This window comes from Malania oleifera, chromosome 9, assembly GCF_029873635.1.
Source record: "Malania oleifera isolate guangnan ecotype guangnan chromosome 9, ASM2987363v1, whole genome shotgun sequence".
NCBI lineage: Eukaryota > Viridiplantae > Streptophyta > Magnoliopsida > Santalales > Ximeniaceae > Malania > Malania oleifera.
Genome location: NC_080425.1, coordinates 94714995 through 94726806, shown reverse-complemented (window position 1 = coordinate 94726806; position 11812 = coordinate 94714995). Strand labels below are relative to the sequence as shown.

General features: G+C 28.8%; 1 protein-coding gene across 1 annotated transcript; it reads right to left on the bottom strand.

The window, feature by feature from the left end:
* Positions 1-3261: 3261 nt before the first annotated feature.
* On the bottom strand, positions 3262-3887 carry LOC131165005 (uncharacterized). Its single transcript, XM_058122608.1, has one exon. The coding sequence runs from the start codon at positions 3664-3666 to the stop codon at positions 3409-3411; it is 258 nt and encodes an 85-aa protein (XP_057978591.1). The 5' UTR covers positions 3667-3887; the 3' UTR covers positions 3262-3408.
* Positions 3888-11812: the final 7925 nt, after the last annotated feature.

Below are 11812 nucleotides of genomic sequence, written 5' to 3'. Positions count from 1 at the left end.
GATGAAGGGGTCCACCTAAACTGAAGCCAACTAGTCCAAAAAGATTAATTCAACATATATGTCCACATACATGTGCGTGGATATATATATAATTTTCTTCTCTCTTTTTCACGTTTTAACAATTTAAAAAAATGTTTAAATATTTTAAAAATATAAATAAGTAGGCTTCAATAGTATAAATTGTAGCGGGTTAGGTAATAATGCCATAATTCTAACATAACTTAGGTCAAATTCTTAATACTCAGATCTAACATAAAAATATACAAGTAGGAGTGTATATGAATCGAATCGAGTTGACACCGTAAAATACTCGAATTTGACTCGACTTGAAAATGTTGAGTTCGAAACTCGACTCAATCTTGATTGATTTTATAATTGTTAAACTTGAACTCAACTTGACTAGAAGTTCATAAAACTCTAACTCAACTCGACTACAAGTTCATAAAACTCTTAACTCGACTCGACTATAAATTATTATTAAATACTCATATAAATATATATAGTGTTATATAATATTAAATATATTTATAAAAAAATATATTATATGATATATGTAATATAAAAATAATAAAATTAAAAAGCTCAATTTGACTTGAAACTTGACTTGAGTACGATTATTGAACTCGAACTCGAGTAAAATCGAGTCGAGTTAGGAAACAATCTAAGTTCGAGTAACTTGGAGTAAATTTAGTAACTTGGAGTAAATTTAACTCACTTACACCCCTATATATAATTATTTACACAGACACACAATAATAAGATAAATTATTAAGTAAAGTGTTTCACTGGATTGAAAAAATTATAAATTTACTATCAAAAGAAAGCATTTTAATCAAAAATTTTCACAAACTTAATGATTAATTCATGGTAGGATAGTTTTTATTTTAAATTCATAAAATAAGAAGAATTTTAAATATATATATATATTTTAAATATAAAGGCATAATATTATTCTCAAAATCTTGAATGACGACTTCACCCCAAAAAAGACTATTGTGCATCATCCCATTTCTCTGCCTAGACTTGTTCTCGTTGACATGAATGGATTTAAATAGAGCCAAGTGTGTGTTATAGTATATATTTAAGATATGCATAAAGTAGTAGCTTTTTTTTTAAATGGATTGCACCTACTCAACTTTACGCTTTATAAGATCTACATCCAAATAAATGAAATTTGAGGAAATCAATCAAAACTAAAACAAAAAAAAGGAAATTCAATATAGTAAAAGTTTGAATTTTTTTGTTCTGTTTAGAAATTTAATGTTTCTTATAATAATTTATGATTATTGATAAATAATCGTAAAAAAAATTATCTTATAATTTTTTATATATATAAAAAATCAAGAAGTATGTCATGCACGAGTTTCAAGACTCCCTAGAGACCATAAATCTTGAATCCATCGTTCCAGTATTGAGTAGGTTTTGAATGAAATTATCGATATTTGGTTGGCTGATTAATAAATCAGTAACTAGTTTTCATCGAGTAGGGTTTGGTGAACATATAAGTTTCAATATTTAACTATTGAGATATTATAAATTTAAAATGTGAATTTAGTAGTTCTTTTATTTCATTATAAAAATTGAGCCCTCTCTTTTTTAATATTATTGGTTTCTATAGTCTTCCTTAGGCACCCAAGTGCGTTACATTGGCAAAGTGTCATCCTCCCACGTTTGTTGTGGAAAAGCATTGCACCATCATGACTCCTTTCAACATTGCTGGCATGCTCTAATATCATAATTATTTTTTTCTCAAAATAATGCAGTTTTTTCTCAAAAATATCAATCGTCAAATGATTTTTCTTTTCGAAGACCGACGATTCGATCGTAAATCAATTGACAATTATTTTATATTTTTTAAACAGGAAATATCTTAGTATCTGGATTATTAGAATTTAGACAAAATTTATCATGGTAGAATCCTTTTTTTTTTTAAAGTAAAATTCTAGATAGTAATTTTAAAAAAATATTTTCATTCAAAAAAAAAATTCCTTACCAATCAAACATAAAAAGGGAAAAAATTATTAGAATTTAGACATAAAATTTAGTGTAGTAGAATACTTTTTTTTTTGACAAAAAAAAAAATCTAGATAGTAACTTTTTAAAAAAAAATATTTCTTCAAAAAAAAAAAAAAAAAGTTCCTTTCCAAGCATTACATAAAAGAGGGGGAAAAAAAAACAAAACATATATAACACCCTAAGAATTCCAACTTTCAAGTTCCAACTTGGAAGTATCATGCAATAGGAGTCCGTGATGATAGGAACCCACCGCAATAGGTATTAAATGACTATAGTAATATGGGCCCCACATTATTATACCCATTCAATACCGGTCATGTTGGTGTGATCACGAGCCTGCGTCTCTTGACATTTCTAATTCCAACCAGCTACCATAAAAGTTCGAAGAGTACAAATCACAACCCAAATAACAACTACAATAATACAAAATGTGTTGGTGGACACTGATTCGCAGCTTTGGTGCCGTATCATGGGTTCGAAGAGCTTATTGGTAGCTGAAGTTCTTATGTAATAAAAAAAATATAAAATGCAAAATGTGTTGTCATCTTAAATTGCCAAAACAAAAAATTTATATCATTCATCATGAAATAGAATAAAAATAAATATTTTTATGAAGACATTGCTATTTATGTTATGTATCAATAAAATTTTCACACCTTTGCCTATTTTATGATAACAATGGTTTTATAAAGGGTAAATAATACTTAACCTTGTTAGAGGTTCGACAAAAAAGATAAAAATCTTTTTTAAAATTTTAAAAATATCACCCACCTCTCTCATTCAAAAATATCACATTCCTCCTTGAAGATTGCGGAAAAGATTCTCCTAAAAAAATTTATCATTTTCTAAAATAAAAAAAATGATTTGTGTATTTCAGCAAACTTCAAAATGGGTTCTAAAATTTTTAAAATTTTAAGAAAAGTTTCTAAAATTTTAAAATCTTAATAAAAATTATTGTCTTTTTACTAAAACTTAGAGAGGGCGAAGTCTTTCGTCCTCGTCCTTTTAAGAGTTCTGAATTAGAATCATAATATTGAGTCATAATAAAATTGTATTAAATTTTATTTATTGCTGAAATGCAACTAATGTTAATGTTGTTTTTGTTGAGTACCTAAATATTTTTTTCGGAGCTGGAAAAGAATAAAAGTAATTCATGATATGTTCACTCAACCGATCCAAATCCCAAAATTCATTAAGACCAATAAACAAATAAATGAATAAACTGAATCTTTCGGGACCCAAATCTCATCAAATCAAAGAACAATAACATTTCAATAAGAAGCAATCGAAGAAGAAAGGCACAAAAAGCATCCCTCCCTCTCCACAGAAACAAAACTCTCAATCTGTCAATTAGTCCATAGCCCAGTGTCAACTTCAGTTTTTCTTTTTAAATCAAACACCAGAATAGAGAAAGAAATCGTCGCCGGCGTTGAGACCCAGAACGCCCTTTGGGCCGCAGAAGAACCCCACTTCGCCGGCGCCAGTGCCGGAGGAGGAGCCGCCGTGGGAGTGCTGGAGGTGGTGGTGGGCATCGTCGGAGGTGGCCGGCGGCGGAGGGTGGTAGTACATCCGCGCCGTCTGGGGGCAGTGGGAATGGAACCTGGCGGCGATCCTCACCCCTGCGTCCAATATCTCCACGTACTTCCCCATTTCTCTGTCTCTCCCAAGATCTCTTCTTCTTCTTACTTCTTGAAGAAAGGGAAGAGAGAGAGGGGCGAGGAGAGAGAGACAGTGCAGAAGAAGAAGGGTTAGAAACTAGAAGACGTCCCAAATGAGAGAACCCATAAAAATGGGAAAGCTTTTTTAATTTCGGAGAAAGACAGAGAGGCCAGTGGGTATTTATAGCTGTGTTTCATAGCTGTAGGGTTGCCTTTTGTGGGGTTTGGTTTGGTTGGGACTCTGTCTTAACGTTTAATTTTTGCCCCCCCTTTTTTTGCAGCACCGACCCCTTGTATTTTGCTCTTTTGCACTTTCCCCCCTTCATTTTTTTATATTGCATGCTAGCCCTTTCCCTTTGGCATGTTTTTTTTAAAAAAGTTTAGTTTAATTGCACTCTTTTTTTGGGGATCAATGGATGGTCTTTAAGTTTATTGTTAACTTTTATCTTCTTTATTTTCACCACCAACCCTTTCTATTTTGGCTCCTTTGCATTTTCCCCTTCATTTTCTTATATTGCATGTTAGCCTTGTAACATGACATTTAATTTTATTATTTTGAAAATTTTAACTTAGATCATTAGTAAAGATTTCACATAGGCACAAGAATCATCTAAACCTGTTCATATTAGAATGGGTTACTCTCGTTTCATTCTAAAGTAAATCCCTTTTGTCTCTTTTTTCAACACTACGACTATATTTTGGCTCATTATTCCTTTAGCACATCATCAACTTTTTTTATTTTTAATTTCAAAACTCAAAATTGGAATAAGGCGGTGTTAATATTTTTAGTTCATTTATTTATTTTTTTAACTTTTGAGAACTAGAGTGAATCGTTCTTGTTCATGTGTTTGAATCACCAAGACACACACGACATTGATACTATTTTTTTTTTCTTAAATAAAGGAGGTGTTCGTTGAAACAAAAACTTACTCCTTTCTCTCATAGTGATATTTTCATATTCTCTATTAATTTTTAAACTTAATTTTTCATGAATGGCAATCTGAATTAATGGTGTCATCTATTTAGAAAAACAAAAGATAAAAAAAATAATGTCAGGTTAAAATCTAATCTCTGTAACATTTGATAAACAATGTTTGAGTTTTTAAATTTTTCATTTTTTGGGATCTTCTTGAAGTTGCAAATTTAAAGTTTTCTAGAAAATTTTGAGATTACATTTAGCATGTATTTGAGTCTTTAGTCTCAAAATTTTCGTTGCCTTCGTATGAGAGAAATAGGAAAGTTATAAAAATTTATAGGGATATTTTTTCTTTCATGAATGAATACTACCAATTTGTGTAGCAAAGATTCTCACTGACCCCATAAAATGAACAAAAAAAATATTATATATTCTTTTTTTATTTTTTATTTTTAGTAAAAGAGGGTGACATCTCCATTTATTTATTAATATACTCTCACTTTTGACAGAGGAATACTGATTACAAGATAAAACAAAAGGGAGAATATAGAAAAACCCTTCCAAAAAAACCAACACCAGCAAACCAACCAACCTAGGACAACAAAACTAAAACATAACTAACAAATAAAAACATAAACACAACCAAAATCAACATTAAGCGAAACTCTAGAGATGAAATAACGGCGAACGGAAACGAGACCCTACCTATCCATCCGAAGAATACTTTTCAGATAACGTGGTAAAAGATGTTGTTCTTCGTAATTTATATTGTTTCTCATTTCTCATTCTTTAGCCAGAAAATCAGCTGCATTAGTGTCTTCCCTATATTTATTATATATCTTTAATGATGATTCTGTATTATTATAAAATGTCATGTTTGGTTTACAGAATAAAATGAAGAATAAAATTTTAAATGCGGAGTACGATGAAATCAAATTATAAATTCGATTCCTTTTCCTCCCGATTTCATTATACTCTTACATGTCAAACGTGTAGTAAGATAAATGTTTTAAATTGTGATTTTAAAGCTGTGTACTGGTTAGTTCGATGAAGTTCAACCAGAATTAAGACTTTTATCCTTTAAGTGACACTTGAGACTCAAAAATGAGTTAACTCGGTCAAAATAGGGTCCGATTTTGGTTGAACTAATGAGATTTTTTTTAAAAAAGAACAAAAATAAAAATTGAGATAGAGACCATACTACGTCTCTTCCGATAGGCAACAAAAATGCTAAATGCCTAAATCTTTAAAGACCACTTTGAATTAAGGATTTTACTTTATCAAAGAAAGAAAAGGAACGAAAAATAAAAGAGAAATCCATTTTTAACTATATTTTTTCTCTATATTAAATACTATTAAAAATATTTAAAAAAATTGTTCTAGGATAATTAAAAATTAAGAAAAATCAAATTTTAAGGATGTGTAAAATTAAAATTTTATTTATTAATTTGCCATATATATATATTTTATTTTCTTTAAATTTATTATCTAAAATTTTATTTAAATTTAATTATTATTTCATTTAATTTAAAAATTTTTAGTTTAATTAGGTATATTAATTGGAGGTAGTAATACGTGGCATTTAATTTTTGTTTAAAAATAATATTTAAATGCTAAATCATATAATTGAGGTTCAAAGATATGACACATGTTTGATTCGAACTCTAGACCTGACACTAATTTAAAAAAAAAAAAAAATTGATTATTTTTTGTCAGTTTGCATTAATGGTTAAAGCTAAATGAGGCAAAGAATCTTATTACTTTAGGCTCCTTTTGTCTTTTTGATTAAATTAGCTGGCAAAATATTTTTCATGTATCCACGAATATTTTTTTTTTTAAATAAATTTTTGAGAGTAAATATAATTTTTTTTTCTCAACTTGATATATTAATTAATGCACATTTCACTTTTAAAAAAATTATAAAAATAACTTGTCTATAGCCCAAATATATAATAGTAATGAATAAATAAATTTTAAACAATAATAAAACTTTGACTTAAGCTTGGAAGGGGGATTAGAAAAACAGACTCAGTATCTATAGCTCGTTATTTAATCGGGAAGGTTCTCTTTTTATATACTAATTAGCATATTGGTTTGTCAGGAAGCATCCTTATTACACATTATATTAATAAGAATGTCAAGATGACTAACCCCCAGGGTGTGGTTTAGGTACTAGTGCGGATTGCCGGAGTGTCTCTCACAAGATCAGGTGTTTAAACCCTCATGAGGTCGTTTCTAGCCCTGAACTCCTGAATTTATCCTCTCTTTGAAGTTGTGGGATCAACTTCAAGGAGCGCAGGATTAGTCACATGGACCGTAAAACAAACGTGTGGATACCCGGTGCGTAATCCAAAAAAAAAAAAAAAAAAAGAATGTCAAGATGACTAAATGATTAATTCAAAAGTTTCCTATTGGATAAGAAAGAATCATGAAATAACATTTTATTAATAGAGAAATATAAAATTCGAGTTTAATCATTCCAACCTTAAAGGAAAGTTTTTCTTCATAATTAGATATCGGATACTCTTTGTAATTAGCGATTTTAAAACTTGTCACTTAGGGATATTCAATTTTTGCCTTTTACCTTTTAGTAATTAAATTTAAATAATACTTAAATAAAATTTAATTTTTAATTATATTTGAGGTAGAAAAAATATAATAAAAAATAAGAACTTGATATTGTTTATTTTGAATTCAAATAAATATAAGAATGTCCCCTTGTCTATTAATTTTTAAAAATTTGTATAAAATGTTTAAAAATATTATTTACTGATTTTTTTAAAAAAATATTAAAAGTATATTTGGATAAAGGATTTTGCTCGAGTAAAGGAAAAAATAATAAAAAAATAAATTTATTTTTTACTATATTTTCTCTTTGTACTGAATAATATTTGAAATTAAAATTTATTCTAATGTGTTAAAAAATATTAAGAAATATTAAATGTTAATGATACATAAAAAAATATTTTTTAGTTATTTATTTGGTAGATTTATCTTTTATTTTTCTTGATAACGAAATATATAAAAGAATATTCTCTTTTTTTGTTACATTTTTCAAATTTCAAATATACTTTAATTTTTCTTTTTCCTTTTATTTCATAATGCCATCGATACAAAAGGTTAATGTTTGGTAAATATAATATCATTACATTAATTACATTTAATAAAAATAAAAAATAAGGTAAAATACAGATGAACATGAAAAAAATATGCGGGGAAATATTAGAAATAGTGGGAAATAGAGGGGGTCCTTGCAAATAACTTTTCTTATTCAACATTGTAACGTGCAAAAGGCGCGTGGGGTTAGAATAAACGTGTAAAATTCGCCGCGTGCTGGTGACTGGTAAAGCCGGTGGACGGTGGGAACTAAGAAGTTTCCAAAGCCATTTGCCAAATTTTGGTCACTTTTGCCCCTATGTTTTTACGTAAATTTACATAATTGCCCCTGTCTTTCCCCATTTTCCTACATCAAGTTGACCGCACCAACCTGGAAAGTCAAGGGCTTTAATTTTTATTACAAGATCCACGTTTTTTTAAAAAAAAAATAATTTTTAAGAGTTTTTTTTTTTTCTAAAATAAAACCAAAATTTAAGATTTTCTAAAATTAAATAATGAGTTTTTACATCCCCAGGCCCACATTGACCCCCACCCTTGGAGGCCCATTAAGTTTGTAGGATTAAAAAAACTTGGGCTGGGCCCATGATAATTTAAGTTTTTGAGTAATGCAATTGAAGTGAGTAATACATCTCAGCCGTCTATTATTATAAATCATGTGTGAATTTTATATGAATTTCACTTAATAGAGGGCTAAGATGGGATTATTAAGTCAGTAGTGATTGAATTTTAAATCTAAAATTATATATTTATTTTATTTAAATAATTTAAGGGGTGTATTTAAATGAAGCACATCGAGTTAACTTGAAATATTAAGTTGGAAACTTAATTCAAACTTGAACAATTTTTAAATTTTAAACTCAAACCCGACTTGGTTGGAAACTCTCAAAACCCATGTTCGACCCGATTAAATTCAATCTGATTATAAATTTATATTAAATATATGTGTAAAATATATAATGTAGGAGTACTATTAAATATAGTTAAAAATATTGTTATATTACTAGTGCAATATAAAAATTAAAAAAAAAAATCAATTAGGCCCACATTTGATATTAAAAAATCGAACTTAACTTCTTGAACTACTTGAATAATTTGAGTTCAATTCAAACACGAGTAGAATCGAGTCAAGTCAAGTTTGAATAGCTCACAAGTAGATTTGAATCAATTACATTCCCCAAAAATATGCATAAAATTAAATTTCAAACCTTGAACTTTGTAGCCTTTAACACGTTATGCAAGATTTTACCCTAGTACGAGTGTGCTACACGAAGGCTCTCTTATTAGTCTCGCAACAATGTCAAATTTATATTTGAAAATATTAATTTAGAATTTTAGAAAAAAAAAATTGGATAGTCGTGGACAACCAACTCAACATGCCATGCGAGGGGCCAACCTGCCCCCATTAACATGAGTGAGTTAGAAGGCTTCTTCATAATAGGAGGTCTTGAATCCGATTCAACACTATGGTCAATCATTGATTTATTAGAAGGTAATTATGAGAGTGATCACGTTCTCCCTCGGTTTGGTCTCACTTTGGAGGAGTTAAAGAATTCGTCCAAGTTGGAGTTTCAAGTTAGAATTTTTTTTTTTCAAGTTAGGATTCTACCAAAAAGTCTTCTTCATGTGTTTTTAAATTGATGATCATATTATTATTTGATTTTTTTCATCATTATTGGAACGTTTTTATTCATGGTTATAATTATAAATTTTTTTTTTTAAAATTCTTTCATGTTAATCGAGTAGATAATTTAATTAAAAGTCAATGAAAACTATAATTACATTACTTCTAAAAGTATAAAGGGGAAAATGTGCTAGTCTTGAACTGACAGAATTTGAAATTTCAAAATTACCTTTCATTTGTTTTTCATTTACAATTAAAATGACCTCTATGTCCCCAAAAATCAAGACTTGAACAGACATTGATGTTCTCGGTTGTCCCTTTAGCTTTTATGTCCCTTGCGTAAATTGAGTAGCAATTGATACAAATTTCAAAATTACCCTTCATTTGTTATTCATTTAAAATTAAAATGACCTAACTATATGTCCCAAAATCAAGAATTGAATAGCCCTTGATGTTCTCAGTTGTCCGTAAATTTCAAAATTTTGTTATTCATTTAAAATTAAAATGATCTATATGTCTCAAAATCAAGAATTGAATAGCCATTAATGTTATCAGTTGTCCCTTTAGCTTTCATGTCTGCTAGATAAACTGAATACTTTATGTGGATAGTCCATTTCTTTAGAGCCACAATGTCGGAGTCCCAACTCTTTGGTTTGGCTAGACGATGTTATTGCTCCCTATTTTCTCTATAAAACCCCTCTATTTAGTTTCATAGAATTTGTTGACCCCCAAATTTTGATTGTTATCCTATAGTATACGTGCGTACTCCCTGAACCAGTGATAGAAATTATAATCGTTAGCTCTTCAGAAGCACCATGGGTGCACCACATGTTGATGGCCAGAGTGCATTGGTCTATCTGTTTTGTTCTTCTGTTTTTCATCGTTGGTGTAGTTTTCTCTTATATACAATAAAAATTAACTATCTCATCATAATTTAGTTGTGCTTTATGCTATTTTAATTTATGTTTATTAACCACCAACAAAATTTTGGAGGAAAAAATCTAGCTATTGATGCCACGAGCATTCAACAGAGACGTAGAATCATATACATAGGTGCGATGCGTATACTATCTTCGATTTATTAAATTTCACCGAGATTTACATTGCATGAGAGTTCCAAATTGATTTTGGAAACACAAAATACTACCATATCTAATTGTTTTGAGAGATGCAAGTAGCTAGATGGCTTGGGGTTTTAAAACCAAAATTCACGAGGTAGATTTTTATCCATTTCTTTTTCTTCTCCCACATTTATTTTCAAGTTGGTGGTCCTATTTTTTTCTCCTTAATAACATCCTTTTTACAAATTTCAATATATATATATATATATGTATGTATGTATGTATGCATGTATACATATAAATGCATTTCCTTATAATTTTATGCCAAATGATTTTATTATTTAGCCCAAAAACTGTTCTTTATATTTCTTTACAAATTACTTTGCCTATCAAACTTTGTTTTCAATATTTTTGTTCAATAATTAGTTTCATTCTTAATTGTGCTAAACTATTTCTTTACGTTGGATGGAGAAAAGAGGAAGAGGGGATCACGTGCATCATACGTGCACTGCACTAGTAAGTATAAATATACAAAGGGTCTATTTGGTTCAAGGATTTTTCTTAAGAAATGAAAAATAAGAATGAAATTGGCTTTTCATTATATTTTCTTTTCATATTAAATCATTTTTAAAATATAAATTTGTTTTAATATGATAGTGTAAGGAAAAATTAAATGTTAATTCCATGTGAAATTAAAATTTTATTTGATATGATAATAATTTTTTTTTAATTTTCATTCGTACTTTTGTCGATAACAAAACATTAAAAAAATGAATTCTTCAAGAAAAAATTTCAACTTTTTTCAAGTTTCAAACGAGATCAAAAAATATTTTCAATAATATTTTTATTTATTTACTTTGACCCTCCCAAACTTCTATTTTTGGATTTGCCACTGATGTCATGTCGTGATTTTATTCAATTCAAATGCTACCATGCATATCTGTGACCAAATGTGAATAAAAAATAGAGGAGACTCATTAAAATGTAAGTCCAAAACACACAGATCATCATGTAATTAGAACATAATCATCATTTGGCTTGTTGAATTAGTAGTTTAGAACTACTTAAATTTTTTTATTTTTGAATATTATGGCCAAATTCTAATAGGATATGTAATTTATATTTTTCCTAAGCTTCTCATTTTTATACAAAAACAATTATATTTTATTTTTATTGTTATATGCTTGTTGACATTTTTTATGTAGAGATAATTCCGAAAATTCAAAAAATAAAATAATTTTCTTAAAGTAATGGAATTGGGCTGGGCCACATATGAGCCCTGTCCGTAATCAAAGGAAGGTGAATGGGAAATGCTATTTGCAACGGAAGTCCCATGAGGGAAATTCTATCAGTGCAATAAGTGGGCCTGGGCCCAAATTAAGGTCTATGCTGCGATCAGGCCCAAAAATTCAGCCCAACGAAT